The 19,267-nt window shown below is 47.2% G+C and overlaps 1 protein-coding gene across 1 annotated transcript in view; it reads left to right on the top strand.

The window, feature by feature from the left end:
• The window catches only part of LOC115184391 (protein jagged-1b-like), a 20,497-nt gene extending 1,495 nt beyond the window's left edge, over nucleotides 1-19,002 (top strand). Inside the window, exons 3-8 of the mRNA XM_029745342.1 lie at nucleotides 4,278-4,387; nucleotides 4,612-4,860; nucleotides 11,020-11,151; nucleotides 12,369-12,519; nucleotides 17,150-17,670; nucleotides 17,784-19,002. Of these exons, the coding sequence (XP_029601202.1) occupies nucleotides 4,612-4,860; nucleotides 11,020-11,151; nucleotides 12,369-12,519; nucleotides 17,150-17,670; nucleotides 17,784-17,828 (1,098 nt within the window). The 5' untranslated portion in view covers nucleotides 4,278-4,387 and the 3' untranslated portion in view covers nucleotides 17,829-19,002. The remainder of the gene's footprint in view (nucleotides 1-4,277; nucleotides 4,388-4,611; nucleotides 4,861-11,019; nucleotides 11,152-12,368; nucleotides 12,520-17,149; nucleotides 17,671-17,783) is intronic.
• Nucleotides 19,003-19,267: the final 265 nt, after the last annotated feature.

Below are 19,267 nucleotides of genomic sequence, written 5' to 3'. Positions count from 1 at the left end.
CAGGTTAACACAGGCTGGCTGTCAGGAAGGCAGGGTAACACAGTCAGGCTGTCAGGAAGGTAGGTTAACACAGTCAGGTTGTCAGGAAGGCAGGTTAACACAGTCTGTCAGGAAGGTAGGTTAACACAGGCTGTCTGTCAGGAAGGTAGGTTAACACAGGCTGTCTGTCAGGAAGGTAGGTTAACACAGTCAGGCTGTCTGGAAGGTAGGTAGTTTAACACAGGCTGTCTGAGGAAGGTAGGTTAACACAGGCTGTCTGTCAGGAAGGTAGGTTAACACAGGCTGTCTGTCAGGATGGTAGGTTAACACAGGCTGTCTGTCAGGAAGGCAGGTTAACACAGTCTGTCAGGAAGAGAGGTTAACACAGGCTGTCTGTCAGGAAGGTAGGTTAACACAGTCAGGCTGTCTGTCAGGAAGGTAGGTTAACACAGTCAGGCTGTCAGGAAGGCAGGTTAACACAGTCAGGCTGTCAGGAAGGTAGGTTAACACAGTCAGGCTGTCAGGAAGGCAGGTTAACACAGTCAGGCTGTCAGGAAGGCAGGTTAACACAGTCAGGCTGTCAGGAAGGCAGGTTAACACAGTCAGGCTGTCAGGAAGGTAGGTTAACACAGTCAGGCTGTCAGGAAGGTAGGTTAACACAGGCTGTCTGTCAGGAAGGTAGGTTAACACAGGCTGTCTGTCAGGAAGGTAGGTTAACACAGGCTGTCTGTCAGGAAGGTAGGTTAACACAAGCTGTCTGTCAGGAAGGCAGGTTAACACAAGCTGTCTGTCAGGAAGAGAGGTTAACACAGGCTGTCTGTCAGGAAGGTAGGTTAACACAGTCAGGCTGTCAGGAAGGCAGGTTAACAAAGTCAGGGTGTCAGGAAGGCAGGTTAACACAGTCAGGCTGTCAGGAAGGTAGGTTAACACAGTCAGGCTGTCAGGAAGGCAGGTTAACACAGTCAGGCTGTCAGGAAGGCAGGTTAACACAGTCAGGCTGTCAGGAAGGCAGGGTAACACAGTCAGGCTGTCAGGAAGGCAGGTTAACACAGGCTGTCTGTCAGGAAGGTAGGTTAACACAGTCAGGCTGTCAGGAAGGTAGGTTAACACAGGCTGTCTGTCAGGAAGGTAGGTTAACACAGGCTGTCTGTCAGGAAGGTAGGTTAACACAAGCTGTCTGTCAGGAAGGCAGGTTAACACAGGCTGTCAGGAAGGTAGGTTAACACAGGCTGTCTGTCAGGAAGGTAGGTTAACACAGGCTGTCTGTCAGGAAGGCAGGTTAACACAGACTACCTGTCAGGAAGGCAGGTTAACACGGGCTGTCTGTCAGGAAGGCAGGTTAACACAGTCAGGCTGTCAGGAAGGTAGGTTAACACAAGCTGGCTGTCAGGAAGGTAGGTTAACACAGTCAGGCTGGCTGTCAGGAAGGTAGGTTAACACAGTCAGGCTGGCTGTCAGGAAGGTAGGTTAACACAGTCAGGCTGTCTGTCAGGAAGGTAGGTTAACACGGGCTGTCTGTCAGGAAGGCAGGTTAACACAGTCAGGCTGTCTGTCAGGAAGGCAGGTTAACACAGTCTGTCAGGAAGGTAGGTTAACACAGTCTGTCAGGAAGGTAGGTTAACACAAGCTGGCTGTCAGGAAGGTAGGTTAACACAAGCTGGCTGTCAGGAAGGTAGGTTAACACAGTCAGGCTGTCTATCAGGAAGGTAGGTTAACACAGTCAGGCTGTCTGTCAGGAAGGCAGGTTAACATAGTCAGGCTGTCAGGAAGGCAGGTTAACACAGTCAGGCTGTCAGGAAGGTAGGTTAACACAGTCAGGCTGTCAGGAAGGCAGGTTAACACAGTCAGGCTGTCAGGAAGGCAGGTTAACACAGGCTGTCAGGAAGGTAGGTTAACACAGGCTGTCTGTCAGGAAGGTAGGTTAACACAGTCAGGCTGTCAGGAAGGTAGGTTAACACAGGCTGTCTGTCAGGAAGGTAGGTTAACACAAGCTGTCTGTCAGGAAAGCAGGTTAACACAGGCTGTCAGGAAGGTAGGTTAACACAGGCTGTCTGTCAGGAAGGTAGGTTAACACAGGCTGTCTGTCAGGATGGTAGGTTAACACAGTCAGGCTGGCTGTCAGGAAGGTAGGTTAACACAGTCAGGCTGGCTGTCAGGAAGGTAGGTTAACACAGTCAGGCTGGCTGTCAGGAAGGTAGGTTAACACAGTCAGGCTGTCTGTCAGGAAGGTAGGTTAACACGGGCTGTCTGTCAGGAAGGCAGGTTAACACAGTCAGGCTGTCAGGAAGGTAGGTTAACACAGTCTGTCAGGAAGGTAGGTTAACACAGTCTGTCAGGAAGGTAGGTTAACACAGTCTGTCAGGAAGGTAGGTTAACACAAGCTGGCTGTCAGGAAGGTAGGTTAACACAGTCAGGCTGTCTATCAGGAAGGTAGGTTAACACAGTCAGGCTGTCTGTCAGGAAGGCAGGTTAACATAGTCAGGCTGTCAGGAAGGCAGGTTAACACAGTCAGGCTGTCAGGAAGGCAGGTTAACACAGTCAGGCTGTCAGGAAGGCAGGTTAACACAGGCTGTCTGTCAGGAAGGTAGGTTAACACAGGCTGTCTGTCAGGAAGGTAGGTTAACACAAGCTGTCTGTCAGGAAGGCAGGTTAACACAGGCTGTCAGGAAGGTAGGTTAACACAGGCTGTCTGTCAGGAAGGTAGGTTAACACAGTCAGGCTGTCAGGAAGGTAGGTTAACACAGGCTGTCTGTCAGGATGGTAGGTTAACACAGGCTGTCTGTCAGGAAGGCAGGTTAACACAGGCTGTCTGTCAGGAAGGCTGGTTAACACAGACTACCTGTCAGGAAGGCAGGTTAACACGGGCTGTCTGTCAGGAAGGCAGGTTAACACGGGCTGTCTGTCAGGAAGGCAGGTTAACACAGTCAGGCTGTCAGGAAGGTAGGTTAACACAGGCTGTCAGGAAGGTAGGTTAACACAGTCTGTCAGGAAGGTAGGTTAACACAGTCAGGCTGTCTGTCAGGAAGGTAGGTTAACACGGGCTGTCTGTCAGGAAGGCAGGTTAACACAGTCAGGCTTTCAGGAAGGTAGGTTAACACAGTCTGTCAGGAAGGTAGGTTAACACAGTCTGTCAGGAAGGTAGGTTAACACAAGCTGGCTGTCAGGAAGGTAGGTTATCACCAGCTGGCTGTCAGGAAGGTAGGTTAACACAGTCAGGCTGTCTATCAGGAAGGTAGGTTAACACAGTCAGGCTGTCTGTCAGGAAGGCAGGTTAACACAGGCTGTCTGTCAGGAAGGCAGGTTAACACAGTCAGGCTGTCAGGAAGGTAGGTTAACACATTCTGTCAGGAAGGTAGGTTAACACAGTCTGTCAGGAAGGTAGGTTAACACAGTCTGTCAGGAAGGTAGGTTAACACAGTCAGGCTGTCAGGAAAGCAGGTTAACACAGTCAGGCTGTCAGGAAGGCAGGTTAACACAGGCTGTCTGTCAGGAAGGTAGGTTAACACAGTCAGGCCGTCAGGAAGGTAGGTTAACACAGGCTGTCTGTCAGGATGGTAGGTTAACACAGGCTGTCTGTCAGGAAGGCAGGTTAACACAGTCTGTCAGGAAGGCAGGTTAACACAGTCTGTCAGGAAGAGAGGTTAACACAGGCTGTCTGTCAGGAAGGCAGGTTAACAGTCAGGCTGTCAGGAAGGCAGGTTAACACAGTCAGGCTGTCAGGAAGGTAGGTTAACACAGTCAGGCTGTCAGGAAGGCAGGTTAACACAGTCAGGCTGTCAGGAAGGCAGGTTAACACAGTCAGGCTGTCAGGAAGGTAGATTAACACAGGCTGTCTGTCAGGAAGGTAGGTTAACACAGGCTGTCTGTCAGGAAGGTAGGTTAACACAAGCTGTCTGTCAGGAAGGCAGGTTAACACAGGCTGTCAGGAAGGTAGGTTAACACAGGCTGTCTGTCAGGAAGGTTAACACAGGCTGTCAGGAAAGCAGGTTAACACAGGCTGTCTGTCAGGAAGGCAGGTTAACACAGGCTGTCTGTCAGGAAGGTAGGTTATTAACACAGGCTGTCTGTCAGGAAGGTAGGTTATTAACACAGGCTGTCTGTCAGGAAGGTAGGTTATTAACACAGGCTGTCTGTCAGGAAGGTAGGTTATTAACACAGGCTGTCTGTCAGGAAGGTAGGTTATTAACACAGGCTGTCTGTCAGGAAGGCAGGTTAACACAGTCAGTCGGAAGGCAGGTTAACACAGTCAGTCAGGAGAGCCTTCATTGTTCTGATTGTTTTATGTCTTTGTGTCACAGTGACACAGAGACCATGCCTGGTGAACGGTCGTCCGACCCCTGAAGGAGCTAAGTGGGATGAAGACTGTAACACCTGTCAGTGTTTTAATGGGAAGGTGGTGTGTACCAGGGTACGTACGAACTACTCTTCTCTCTTACCTTTCATCGACCTGGGTTTTCTCTCAAACAACCTTTGCCTGGTGCAATAGAACCAATGGAATAGTCACAAAAGTGCAACCTGCTTATCTGACGCTGAAACTATTTTGAAATCAAATAAATACTACTTGAACCCAGGTAGGTTTCTGACTCTTATTGTCTGGATCTTGATTGGGTATTTTGTCTCGTTGTGTTCCAGATGTGGTGTGGTCCTAAGTCGTGCAGGGTCAGCGGTGGGGTCAAAGGTCGAGGGGGCGGTGCCGGGTGTCTGTCTGGTCAGAGCTGTGTACCAATCAGGGAGGAGCAGTGTTTTGTCCGGCCGTGTTTGAATCTTGGGGAGTGCCACCCCTCCTCCCCGCCAACCACCAAATGTCACCCCAGCTCCGGTTACCATGACGACAGCTGCTCCAACATCACGTTTACGTTCACCAAAGAGACCATGCCCAGGGTGAGTCACAGTCCTTTTCCCCTCCTCTTCTATTGTTCAACTCAAACCCCTATTCCATATAGTGCACTACGCAGTCTCTTAACTGTCCCCCTCTGCCCTGCTGCTCAACCCTCTGCCCTGCTGCTCAACCCTCTGCCCTGCTGCTCAACCCTCTGCCCTGCTGCTCAACCCTCTGCCCTGCTGCTCAACTCTCTGCCCTGCTGCTCAACCCTCTGCCCTGCTGCTCAATTCTCTGCCCTCCGCTCTCAGCCCTCCGCTCTCAGCCCTCCGCTCTCAGCCCTCCGCTCTCAGCCCTCCGCTCTCAGCCCTCCGCTCTCAGCCCTGTGCCCTGCTGCTCAACCCTCCGCTCTCAGCCCTGCTGCTCTCAGCCCTGCTGCTCTCAGCCCTGCACTCTCAGCCCTGCGCTCTCAGCTCTGCGCTCTCAGCCCTCCGCTCCCAGCTCCTCTGTCACTCTCTAGCTCAATATGGCTGAGTTTACACAGGCAGCCCAATTCTGATCTTTTGGCCAAATATCAGCAGAAGAGACATGATCTGATTTGGTCAAGACAAAAAGTGGAAAAATATCAAAATTAGGATGCCTGTGTAAACGCAGCCAACTGTGACAGACCGGGTTCTGAACAAGCACACACATCGCTCTGAGCTAAACCAGATACTCATCCCGACCGGTTAGGGAAAGTTTTCCAGTCCAACTCCGACTTGCTCTTGATAGGTTCAGTCAGTTCCCGTTATAGGAACGAGAAAAGGGGACTTTCTCATTTTGTGTCCCTGTGCTGTTTTCATCCAAATCAGATCACATTTTATTTGTCACATGCTTTGTAAACAGCAGGTGTAGGGTAACAGTGAATGCTTACGGGCCCTTCCCAACAATGCAGAGAAAAATTATAACACAAGGAATAAATACAAAATGAGTAACAATAACTTCACTATATACACGGGGTGCCAGTACCGAATCGATGTGCAGGGGTACGAGGTCATTGAGGTAGATACTGTACATATACAGTGCATTTAGGAAAGTATTCAGACCCCTTGACTTTTTCCACATTTTATGATACAGCCTTTTTCTAAAATGGATTAAATTGTTATTTTTTCCTCATGTATACACAATACCCCATAATGACATCACAATACCCCATAATGACATCACAATACCCCATAATGACATCACAATAACCCCATAATGACAAAGCAAAAACAGTTTTTTAGACATATCACATAAGTCTTCAGACCCTTTACTCAGTAATTTGTTGAAGCATCTTTGGCAGCGATTGCAGCCTTGAGTCTTCTTAGGTATAACGCTACAAGCTTGGCACGCCTGAATTTGGAGTGTTTCTCCCATTCTTGTCTGCTGATCCTCTCAAGCTCTGTCAGGTTGGATGGGGACATCACTGCACAGCTATTTTCAGGTCTCCAGAGATGTTAGATCAGGTTCAAGTCCGGGCTCTGGCTGGGCCACTCAAGGACATTCAGAGAATTGTCCTGAAAGCACTCCTGCGTTGTCTTGGCTGTGTGTTTAGGGTAATTGTGCTGTTGGAAGGTGAACCTTCGCCCCAGTCTGAGGTCCTGAGTGTTCTGGAGCAGGTTTTTAATCAAGGATCTCTCTCTCGATCCTGACTAGTCCTCCAGTCCCTGCTGCTGAAAAACATCCTCCACAGCATGATGCTGCAACCAACACGCTTCACCCGTATGGATGCTGCCACCACCATGCTTCACCCGTATGGATGCTGCCACCACCATGCTTCACCCGTATGGATGGTGCCACCACCATGCTTCACCCGTATGAATGCTGGCACCACCATGCTTCACCCGTATGGATGGTGCCACCACCATGCTTCACCCGTATGAATGCTGGCACCACCATGCTTCACCCGTATGGATGCTGCCACCACCATGCTTCACCCGTATGGATGCTGCCACCACCATGCTTCACCCGTATGGATGGTGCCACCACCATGCTTCACCCGTATGAATGCTGGCACCACCATGCTTCACCCGTATGGATGCTGCCTCCACCATGCTTCACCCGTATGGGTGGTGCCAGGCTTCCTCCAGAAAAGGTTTTCTTCTGCTAAACCACTCGATGAGGAGAGATGGGGACTGCAGAACGCTGTCACTGTCTGAAGCTAAAGCTGTCACGCTTGTTAGACATCTGCAGAGTGATGACGCTTTGTGCTGGTGGAGTCGCCAGCGGTCCTGTTACAACTTAGATTCACATGATCTCCTCTGTGTGTGTGTGTGTGTGTGTGTGTGTGTGTGTGTGTGTGTTCTGACATTCATCTTACAATAATCCTACATTGCGGTCAAAGTATTAACTCATTCTCTTGACAGCTGTTATGGATGGTCTAGTTTGGGTTTCAGATGAAGAACACCCATAAAACCTCTATACCCAGGCGGTGTCAGAGGAAGGCTCTAAAAATTATCATAGACTCCAACCACCCAAGTCCTAGACTGTTCTCACGGCGAGCCGTACTGCTGAACCAAGTCTAGAAACAACAGGACCCTGAACAGCTTCTACCTCCAAGCCATAAGACTGATAAATAGTTAGTCCGGGTACCAATTGGTTAACTATTTAAACTCTTGACTCATCACATACACTGCTGTTACTGTTTATTATCTATCCTGTTGCCTAGTCACTTTATATCCCTACCTACAGTGCATTCGGAAAGTATTCATACCCCTTCCCCTTTTCCACATTTTGTTACGTTACAGCCTTATTCTAACATGGATTAAATTAAAAATGTTCGTCATCAATCTACACACAATACCCCACCTGTACCCCTGCACATTGACTCAGTACCGTAACACCCTGTATATAGCCTCTACATTGACTCAGTACCGTAACACCCTGTATATAGCCTCCACACTGACTCTGTCCCGGTGCTCCCTGTATATAGCCTCCACACTGACTCGGTACCGGTGCCCCCTGTGTATAACCTCCACATTGACTCGGTACCGGTGCCCCCTGTATATAGCCTCCACACGGACTCTGTACTGTAACACCCTGTATATAGCCTCCACATTGACTCTGTACCGGTACCCCCTGTATATAGTCTCCACATTGACTCTGTACCGTAACACCCTGTATATAGCATCCACATTGACTCTGTACCGTAACACCCTGTATATAACCTCATTATTGTTATTCTTATTGTTACTTTTGTATTAATACTTTTTATTTTAGTCTACTTTGTAAATATTTTCTTAACTCTTCTTGAACTGTACTGTTGGTTAAGGGCATGCAAGTAAGCATTTCACAGTAAAGTCTAGTCTTGTGACAAAGTTTGATTTGATAATGGCAAACCGAAAACAGGTTTTTAGAAATGTTTGCAAATGTATTAAAAAAAACATATTTACAGAAGTTTTCAGACCCTTTGCTATGAAACTCGAAATTGAGCTCAGGTGCATCCTGTTTCCATTGATCATCCTTGAGATGTTTCTAAACTCAGCAAAAAACAAAACATCCCTTTTTCAGGACCCTGTCTTTGAAAGATAATTTGTAAAAATCCAAATAACTTCACAGATCTTCATTGTAAAGGGTTTAAACACTGTTTCCCATGCTTGTTCAATGAACCATAAATAATTAATGAACATGCACCTGGGGAACGGTCGAAAAGATACTAACAGCTTACAGACGTTAGGCAATTAAGGTCACAGTTATGAAAACTTAGGACACTAAAGAGGCCTTTCTACTGACTCTGGAAAAACAACGACCCAAAGCACACAGCCAAGCCAACGCAGGAGTGGCTTCGGGACAAGTCTCAATGTCCTGGAGTGACCCAGCCAGAGCCCGGAATTGAACCCAATCGAACATCTCTGGAGAGACCTGAAAATAGATGTGCAGCAACTCTCCCCATCCAACCTGACAGAGCTTGAGAGGATCTGCAGAGAATAATGGGAGAAACTCAACAAATTCAGGTATGCCAAGCTTGTAGCGTCATACCCAAGAAGACTCGCGGCTGTAATCGCTGCCAAAGGCGCTTCAACAAAGTAAAGGGTCTGAATAGTTATGCAAATTTTATATTTCATTTTTTTTCTTCATACATTTCTATTGCTTTGTCATTATGGGGTATTGTGTGTAGATTGATGTGGGGGGAAAAACAATTTAGTCCATTTTAGAATAAGGCTGAAAATCAAGGTGTCTGAATGTTCTTGATGTTTTACGTTGTACACTGAGGATATTTTTGAAGTATTCTGCATGCAGAGTCTCAATTTGGTGTTTGTCCCGTTTTGTGAATTCTTGGTTGGTGACCGGTCCCCATACCTCACAACCATAAAGGGTCAATGGGTTCTATAAATGATTCAATTTATGGTCCTTTTGATGGCATAGAAGGCCCTTCTTGCCTTGTCTCTCAGATCGTTCACAGCTTCGTGGAAGTTACCTGTGGCGCTGATGTTTAGGCCGAGGCATGTATAGTTTTCGTGTGCTCTAGGGCAACAGTGTCTGTTTTTGTCTTACAGTAAATCTCAGTCAAGGCCCAGGTCTGACAGAATCTGTACAGAAGATCTAGGTGCTGCTGTAGGCCCTCCTTGGTTAGGGACAGAAGCACCAGATCATCAACAAACAGTAGACATTTGACTTCAGATTCTAGTAGGGTGAGGCCGAGTGCTGCAGACTGTTCTATTGCCCTCGCCAATTCGTTGATATATATGTTGAAGAGGGTGGGGCTTAAGCTGCATCCCTGTCTCACCCCCTGGTAAGACAGGGATGCAGATGTGTTTTTTGCCCATTTTAACCACACACTTGTTGTTTGTGTACATGGATTTTAATGTCGTATGTTTTTCCCCCCAACACCACTTTCATAAATTTGTATAACAGACCTTTGTGCCAAATTGAGTCAAAAGCTTTTTTGAAGTAAACAAAGCATGAGAAGACTGCCTTTTGTTTTGGTTTGTTTGTTTGTCAATTAGGGTGTGCCGGGTGAATACGTGGTCTGTCGTATGGTAATTTGGTAAAAAGCCAATTTGACTTTTGCTCAGTACATTGTTTTCACTGAGGAAATGTACAAGTCTTCTGTTGATGATAATGCAGAGGATTTTCCCAAGGTTTCTGTTGACAATAATGCAGAGGATTTTCCCGAGGTTGCTGTTTACGAATATGTCCCACGGTAGTTATTGGGGTCAAATTGGTCTCCACTTTTGTGGATTGGGGTGATCAGTCCTTGGTTCCAAATACTGGGGAAGATGCCAGAGCTGAGGATGATGTTTAAGTATAGCCAATTGGAATTTGTGGTCTGTATATTTGATCATTTAATATAGGATACCATCAACACCACAGGCCTTTTTGGGTTGGAGAGTTTGTATTTTGTCCTGTAGTTCAATCAATGTAATTGGAGAATCCAGTGGGTTCTGGTAGTCTTTAATAGTTGATTCTAAGATTTGTATTTGATCATGTTCTTGCTCTTTGTTCTTTGTTATAGAGCTAAAAATATTGGAGAATTGGTTTATCCATACATCTCCGTTTTGGATAGATAACTCTTCATGTTTGTTTAGTGTTTTCCAATTTTCACAGAAGTGGTTAGATAATATGGATTCTTCAAATACATTTGAGCTGATTTCTGACGTGCTGTTCCTTTTTCTGTAGTGTATTTCTGTATTGTTTTAGTGATTCACCATAGTGAAGTCATAGGCTCAGGTTTTCTGGGTCTCTCTGGGTTTTTTTTGGATAGATTTCTCAATTTCTTTTATTTTTAGATAGTACATTTGACCTTTCAGCTTCCCTGTTTGTTTTCTACTGCCGAGTTTACACTTTCACTATTACAGTGAAAGGTTTTGTCCAGGAAGTTGTCTTAAAGGGATTGAATTTGTTGTTGCCTAATAGTTTTTTGGTAGGTTTCCACACTACATTCCTTCTGTCTGTAGCATTTCTTAATATTATTCAGTTCCTTTAACTTTGATGCCTCATGATTTAAGAATTGCTCTGTTCAGGTAGACTGTCCCTCTCGGTCTCTCTCTCCAGTGTATAACTTCTCTCTCGTCTGCGTATCGAGGCAGTGTCTCTCTCGTCTGCGTATCGAGGCAGTGTCTCTCGTCTGCGTATTGAGGCAGTGTGTAACTTTCTCTCCTCTCTCTGTCTCTCTCTCCAGTGTGTAACTTTCTCTCTCTCCTCAGGGCCTGAGCATCGAGGCAATGTTTAACTTTCTCTCTCTCTCTGTCTCTCTCCAGGGTCTGAGTATCGAGGCAGTGTGTAAGCAGCTGAGACAACTGTATGTGCTGAATAATGTGTCCTCTGAGTATTCTGTTTCCATAACCTGTGACCCTTCAACCTCCGCCAGCAACGAGATTCATCTCAGCATCGTAAGTCACATCTTGTCACCTGTGTGAGTGTGTCTCGGGGTTAAAAGCAAAAATACACATTTCTGTGGACTGTAAGGAAAATGAAACATAGTGTATGGTCTGCAAAGTAAAGCATGAAGGATCTCCCTTAGTCTTCATAAATCTGTCACCCTTTTCACACTACGGAGCCAAGCAGAGCTGTACTGGGCTGGCCTGGTTACGCCATAGACAGACATGCATTATTTTACAATTTTGTGTTCTATTTAATTGTATTTGTCACCGTGCTCTGGATAATAGTTACTGATTAGATACGCTGGCTGGCTGTTGTGAGATTTAGTGTTTCGCTGAAGCCAGAAAACAATTAATTTGATAGACATAATCTGATAGACATAATCTGATAGACACGGTATATCAAGATCGTCAATAACATTTTCCCTCTCTTCCAGTCTGTTTTCTTGGTTTTCAGTCATCTGGGCCTGTATTCATAAAGTGTCTCCTGCTGATGTAGAATCAGGTGTTTGCCTTTTAGCTCATAATGAGTAAGATTAAATGGCGATGGGGACCCGAGCCTAGATCAGCACTCCAATTATGAATACGGGCCCTGATGAAGCATTACACTTTTCCCTGTGTGTTGTAGGGATGGACATGGTTATTCCAACATCCCAACAGACATTAGTTAGTATTCCAATACGTGTAAGAGTAATCATAAATCATAACAATAATGTTAACAATGAAAAGGCCTTCTCTAAATTAAACTATCTTTGTGACATTGCTGCACACAATTATATTATGATGTAAGCAAGCAGCACCCAAGTCGCTCAGGCTATGCAGAAAGCCAGTCCCCAAGTTAAACTTTTTTTTTGACTATCCGAAGAAATGTAATATTATTCGAATAGTGATTTCAAATGCCCATCCCTAGTGTTTTTCTATCAGTACACAGAAGATACAGCTCACCTGTAAAGGATATAACTGATACCCAACCAGTATACCCCCCCCTCTCTCTCTCTCGCTTCTCTCTCTCGCTTTCCCCAGTGCACAGTAGACCAGTGGATGGACAGATCACCTATAAAGTATATAACTGATACCCAACCAGTATACCCCCCCCCTCTCTCTCTCTCGCTTCTCTCTCTCGCTTTCCCCAGTACACAGTAGACCAGTGGATGGACAGATCACCTATAAAGGAGATAACAGATACCCAACCAGTATAACCCCCCCCCCTTCTCTCTCTCTCTCTTTAGTACACAGAGGACCACCTGATGGACAGCTCACCTGTAAAGGAGATAACAGATAGAATCATCGATCTGGTGTCTAAACACCATGGCAATAACAGCATCGTCACCGCCATCGCCAAGGTCCGTGTGCAGCGGAGGCCTAGCGCCAGCCAGACAGGTACGATTCTCACACACACACACACACACACACGCACAGCTAAACTGGTACGGATCGTCTACACACACACACACACAAGATACAGCCAGACAGGTACAAAACACACATGTACACGTTAGTCATTTAGCGGAAGCTCTTATCCAGAGTCACTTAAAGTTACTGAATTCGTCTTAAGATAAGTGGTTGTCTCACCAAGCTATCACAGGCATAGAAATTACATTTGTCCTCAATAACGTACCTATCAGTAGTCAGCGTTAGAAGGGTGGTGGGGGGGGGTGCAAGTGCTGGTTAGGTGTTATTTTTGGGAGTGGGGTCGAGGTGAGGAGGAGGATTATTTAAGATACTGTTTGAAGAGGTAGGGTTTCAGATGTTTTTCAGAAGATGGGCAGGGACTCTGCTGTCCTAGCTTCAGGGGGACGCTGGGTCCACCATTTGAGGTACCAGGACAGAGAAGAGCTTGGGTTGAGTGAGAGCTTCCCTCCCTTAGGGTTGGGAGGGCCAAGAGACCTGAGGTGGCAGAACAGAGTGCTTGGGTTGGGGTGTAGGGTTTGATCATAGCCTGAAGGTAGGGAGGGCCAGTTCCTCTTGCTGTTCCGTAGGTAAGCACCATGGTCTTGTAGTGGATCGGAGCTTCAACTGGAAGTCAGTGGAGTGTGCGGAGGAGCAGGGTGACATGGGAGAATTTGGGAAGGTTAAACACCAGGCGGGCTTTAGCATTCTGGATAAGTTGCAGGGTTTTGATGGCACAATTGGGGAGCCCAGCCAACAGCGAGTTGCAGTAGTCCAGACGGGAGAGGACAAGTGACTGGATTAGGACCTGCGTCACTTCCTGTGTGAGGTAGGGTCGTACTCTACGAATGTTGTGGAGCATGAACCTGTAGGAGTGGGTCACTGCTTTGATGATTGCAGAGAACAAATGGGTGTTGTCCAGGGTCACGTCAAGGTTTTTTGCACTCTGGGAGGGGGACATGGTGGAGTTGTCAACCGTGATGGACAGGTCTTGGCGCTGGCAGGCCTTCCCTGGGTTAACTGCCTCGCTCAAGTGTTTTGGAAAGAACAGAAAGAAGGGATACAGATCCATAGTTTTTGACGTCAGATGAGTCCGGTGTTGGTTTCTTGAGGAGGGGAGCAACTCAGGCCATTTTTTGAAGTCAGAGGAGACGCAGCCAGTGGTCAGGGATGAGTTGATGAGGGAAGTGAGGAATGGGAGAAGGTCTGGAGGAGGGGATGGGGTCGAGCAGGGCAGGGCAGGGCAGGTTGTCGGTCAGACAGACCTCACTAGTTGCAGGATGTCAACTGGAGAGAGGGGAGAAAGAGGTCAAGGCGTAGGGTAGTTATGTGTGAGTGAGACCAGTGGACTCAATAGGCTGAGTGAATGAGTGAGACCAGTGGACTCAATAGGCTGAGTGAATGAGTGAGACCAGTGGACTCAATAGGCTGAGTGGTTGACAGTCGTCCGCAGAGAGGAGGCAGAAGCTTGAAATTTTGTGGTAGAAAGTGGCTTTAGCAGCGGATAAAGAGAAAGTATAGAGGAGGGAGTGAAAGGATGATAGGTCCTCCGGAAGTTTAATTTTCCTCCATTTTCGCTCAGCTGCCCACAGCCCTGTTCTGTAAGATCACAATGAGTCACTCAGCCACGGAGCAGGAGGGGAGGGCTGAGCCGGCCGGGAGGAAAGGGGACAGTGCCAGTCATCGGATGCAGAAAGGGAGGAGAGTAGGGTCAAAGAGGCAGAATCAGGAGGGAGATGGAGTGAGGGAGATCAGAGACCTGGAGGGAGGTTGCAATGAGATTAGTAGCAGAACAGCCTCTAGTGAAGATGAAGTCAAACACACTGCCTGCCTTGTGAATGGGAGGAGACTGGGAAAGGTCAAGAGGCAAGGAGGGGAAAGAGGTTTTAAAGAAATTAATCAAAGATTGACGTCGGGAGGTTTAAGTCGCCAAGTACGAAGAGCGGTGAGCCATCGTCAGGAAATTAGCTTATCAAGGTGTCAAGCTCATTGAGGAACTCTCCAAAGGCACCTGGTGGGCAATAAATGACAATGTTAAGCTTGAGTGGACAAGTGACAGTGACAGCATGGAATTCAAATGAGGAGATGGACAGGTGAGAGGGAGAAAGGAGAAAATCTCCACTTAGGAGAAATGAGCAGACCTGCTGCTATCACCGGCAATGACCAGATGCTTCTTGGACTATGAGAGAAAACATAGTCAGATGAAGAGAGAGCAGCCTAGGCTGAGATGAACTCTGTGTTCTCTGGGGGATGATCCATGTCCCTGTCAGGGCCAGAAAGTCTACTGACTGAAGAGCAGCCTAGGCTGAGATGAACCCTGTGTTCTCTGGGGGTGATCCATGTCCCTGTCAGGGCCAGAAAGCTGAGATGAACTCTGTGTTCTTGACTGCAGATCAGGAAGTTCCAAATGCTGCCAGAGACCCGCAATTCCACATGGGTTGTCCGTGCAGGGTACACTACATTAGAAGGGTTGTATCCAAGGGGTAGGGAGCGTCTGTAAAGCCTACATGGACAGGTGCGAACAGGTATAGAAAACACACACACAGTTGGCAAAGCTACAAAAGAGCAAAATGAGAATGTGTAAATAATTATGTAAGATACTCAAGGGAGAGAGTGATGTGAAGCCCCCCTCTTTCCTTCTTTGAGTAACTCCGCAGAACAACTCGGCAGAACAGTCTTTGTTTCGTCAACGGTCTTAGTTTTACGACAAAACCTCAATTGACAGCTGCCGCTGAGAAACACACACACACACACACACACACACACACACACACACACACACACACACACACACACACACACACACACACACACACACACAGCCAAATCGGTAAGCATGCTCTCGGTCTCTCTCTGCTGCTCTCTCTTTCGGTGCCTCGGTCTCTCTCTGCTGGTCTCTCTGTCTCGGTCTCTCTTTGCTGGTCTCTCTCTCTGTCTTGGTCTCTCTTTGCTGGACTCTCTCTGACTCGGTCGCTCTTTGCTGGTGTCTCGGGTCTCTCTTTGCTGGTCTCTCTTTCGGTGTCTCGGTCTCTCTCTGCTGGTGTCTCGGTCTCTCTCTCTCTCTCTCTCTGTTGGTCTCTCTTTCAGTGTCTCGGTCTCTCTCTCTCTCTCTCTCTGTTGGTCTCTCTTTCGGTGTCTCGGTCTCTCTCTCTCTCTCTGCTTGTCTCTCTTTTGGTGTCTCGGTCTCTCTCTGCTGGTCTCTCTTTCGGTGTCTCGGTGTCTCTCTCTCTCTCTCTCTCTCTCTCTCTCTCTCTCTGTTGGTCTCTCTCTCTCTCTGCTGGTCTCTTTCGGTGTCTCGGTCTCTCTCTGCTTGTCTCTCTTTTGGTGTCTCGGTCTCTCTCTGCTGGTCTCCCTTTCGGTGTCTCGGTCTCTCTCTGTTGGTCTCTCTGTCTCGGCCTCTCTCTGCTGGTCTCTCTTTCGGTGTCTCGGTGTCTCTCTCTCTCTGTTGGTCTCTCTCTCTCTCTGCTGGTCTCTCTTTCGGTGTCTCGGTCTCTCTTTCGGTGTCTCGGTCTCTCTCTGCTGGTCTCTCTTTCGGTGTCTCGGTCTCTCTCTGCTGGTCTCTTTCGGTGTCTCGGTCTCTCTCTCTCTCTCTCTGCTGGTCTCTCTTTCGGTGTCTCGGTCTCTTTCTCTCTGTTGGTCTCTCTCTGTCGGTCTGTCGCTCTCTTTCGAACTGCACAGACTTGTAGGAAGGATGGAAGAGATGAGAAAAAGACAAACACTGAGGAACTGTCCTGAGTTCTAACCTTCTACACGTTCATGGAAAAACCATATCTCAACCTGAATTACACCCTATCCCTTATTAAGTGCACTACTTTTGACCAGGGCTCATAGGTCCAGTCCTCTCTGTCACATGGACCAGGGCTCATAGGTCCAGTCCTCTCTATTAGTCACATGGACCAGGGCTCATAGGTCCAGTCCTCTCTCAGTCACATGGACCAGGGCTCATAGGTCCAGTCCTCTCTATTAGTCACATGGACCAGGGCTCATAGGTCCAGTCCTCTCTATCAGAAATGCAATGCAGGTCTAACAGCCTTGAGCTGTAGCCAGGGTTTCATTCATGTGGAAAGGTTTTGGAACTTGGAGTGGAGAGATGGAGTGGAGAGATGGAGCGGAGAGATGGAGCGGAGAGATGGGGCGAGGAGATGGGGCGAGGAGATGGGGCGAGGAGATGGGGCGGGGAGATGGGGCGGGGGAGATGGGGCGGGGGAGATGGGGCGGGGGAGATGGGGCGGGGGAGATGGGGCGGGGGAGATGGGGCGGGGGAGATGGGGCGGGGGAGATGGGGCGAGGGAGATGGAGTGGAGAGATGGGGCGAGGGAGATGGAGTGAGGGAAGCTGCAGACAAATGGACGGGGTTTTGAGACTCATGTTGCAGACAGAAAACCGAGACCTGTAGTAGGAGTAGACAGTCTTTATGTTGACGTTTACCACCTTTAGTAGGAGTAAACAGTCTTTTTATGTAGACGTTCCTAACTTTTAGTAGGAGTAGACAGTCTTTGTTGATGTTTAACACTTGAGGGACCTAAAGTTACATGACTTATATATTTCAGGACAGACTCATTTGTAGTCTTTCTTAATAACAATGAAATGGTTGATGAATTCCTGTTTCTCTCCTATCCAGACTACCTAGTGCCCCTGCTGTCCTCTGTCTTCATTCTCCTCTGGATCCTAGCGTTGGTCTCAGCAGTCCTCTACTGTGTGCGTCGCCGTCGGAAACATGGCGGTCACCATGGCAACGGGGCCTTGTCGTCCGTGGCAACCGATGACAACACAACCAACAATGTGCGTGAGCAGCTCAACCAGATCAAGAACCCGATCAATGAGAAACACGCCGGAGGCGGAGGCCATCTTACATCATCGGTGGCCATCAAGGACCTTGAGGATAAGAACTCGATCATCGCCAAGGTACGGACACACCACCCCCCGGAGGGGGAGGAGGACAACGATAAAGAGAGACATATGGGGAATAAAGGACGCTTCACAGTTACAGCCAAACAACCTGCCTACACACTGGTGGAGCGGGAAGACCGGGGCCTCAATGGAGGCCTGGGGGCCAACGGGCCCAACGACGGGGACGGCAGGACCACGGTGCAGCCCAGCTCCAAACATCCTAACTGGACTAATAAACAGGACAACAGGGTCCTGGAGACAGCACACAGCATGAACAGGATGGACTACATCGTATAGCAGGAAGTGACATTGAAGGCAGGAAATAAACGCTGTGTAAAGAATTCCCCTTCCTGGACAACAGGGTCCTGGAGACAGCACACAGCATGAACAGGATGGACTACATCGTATAGCAGGAAGTGACATTGAAGGCAGGAAATAAACGCTGTGTAAAGAATTCCCCTTCCTGGACATTATGGTCATCCCGGCAACGTAGTCCTTCTGACCACGCTCTGTAGACACTGTGTTGCCGTGCAACCAAACCCTTTGCTCATGCTGAAGAGGACCAGGGGGTGTTCTGGGATTTGTAGTTTTGTAGTTCCTAAACTGTTAGGTCATTATTCTGTGACCTACAAGGTTTGTTTTGGATATAATAGATACTTGGGTACGTCAGATGTGGTACCCTGTTTCCTATTTAGTCCACTGCTTTTGACCAGAGCCCTATGGGCCAAGTGTACGTTGTAGGGAATAGGTTGCTGTTTTAGATATAGCCCCTGATCATTTAAAGCTTGCTGGCTACACTGGCAGAGAATGTTGCTTTGGTTGGCAGGATAAGAGGTGTTGTGTTTTCACATTTCAACACAACACTTATTCCCTATATAACACACTACTTTTGAGCAGAGCCCTATGGGATCTGGTCTAAAGTAGTGCACTATGTAGGGAATAGGGTGCCATTTCAGAAACACATAGTTTTAATGTATTTTTCTCTCTCTCCTCTAGTAGGTATAAACTAGTTTTGTTTGCCTTTTCAGCTTTCATACCACAGCAATGTCATGAAATTAAACCAAAATAAATACAACTTTAGAATTATTTATTCTTTGGGTGGGCGGGGTCGATGACAGCAGTTGCTGGCAATATGAAGAATTTGTGTCGGTTTAGGATGTGTAAATATGTACATTTATTTTTGTATTTTTTATTAATCATTGTGTATATTTGATTTATTAACTTAAATAATAATCAAGAGCCTTAAGATATCATTCCTTTTTATTTATATGTTCTGTCTCTAGATGTAAGGTTTTGACAGCTTAGTTTATTTTTTGATAATGAACATGTTTTTCTTTCACAAAATGCCCCCAAAAAAATGATTTTTTTTTGTTGCCTGAAATAATTGTTTATTTTTTTTATGATTCTACAGCATTCATTGTTGCTTAGACTTTGCAGGCTAGAGGGGAAGAAGAAATATAAACAAAATACAAATAAATGGTTGCTTTGGGTTGTAAACGATTCAGAGATTGAGTGTAGTGGCAGACATTTTCCTTGTCACTACTAATTGAACAAAAAGCTTTTAGCAGCATCTTAAGTCACTCAGAAACCTGAAAAACAAGTATATCTGCCAATCACGCATAAAGTCATAGCTAGACCAAGGACTTGTCCCACATGGCACCCTATTCCCTATGGGCCCTGGTCAAAAGTAGTGCACTATAAAGGGAATAGGGTGTCATCTGGGATGTAACTCAATCATACTTGAATGGTAGAGGGTCAACAGTCCCGGATCGGTTTGTGCTATCAAATCCATTAATCCATTGCATGCATGATTTGGCAAGATGGCACAAACCGAACAGGGCCCGTATTC

The sequence above is a fragment of the Salmo trutta genome, unplaced genomic scaffold (assembly GCF_901001165.1).
Source record: "Salmo trutta unplaced genomic scaffold, fSalTru1.1, whole genome shotgun sequence".
Taxonomy (NCBI): domain Eukaryota; kingdom Metazoa; phylum Chordata; class Actinopteri; order Salmoniformes; family Salmonidae; genus Salmo; species Salmo trutta.
This window is presented reverse-complemented; position numbering and strand designations above follow the sequence as displayed.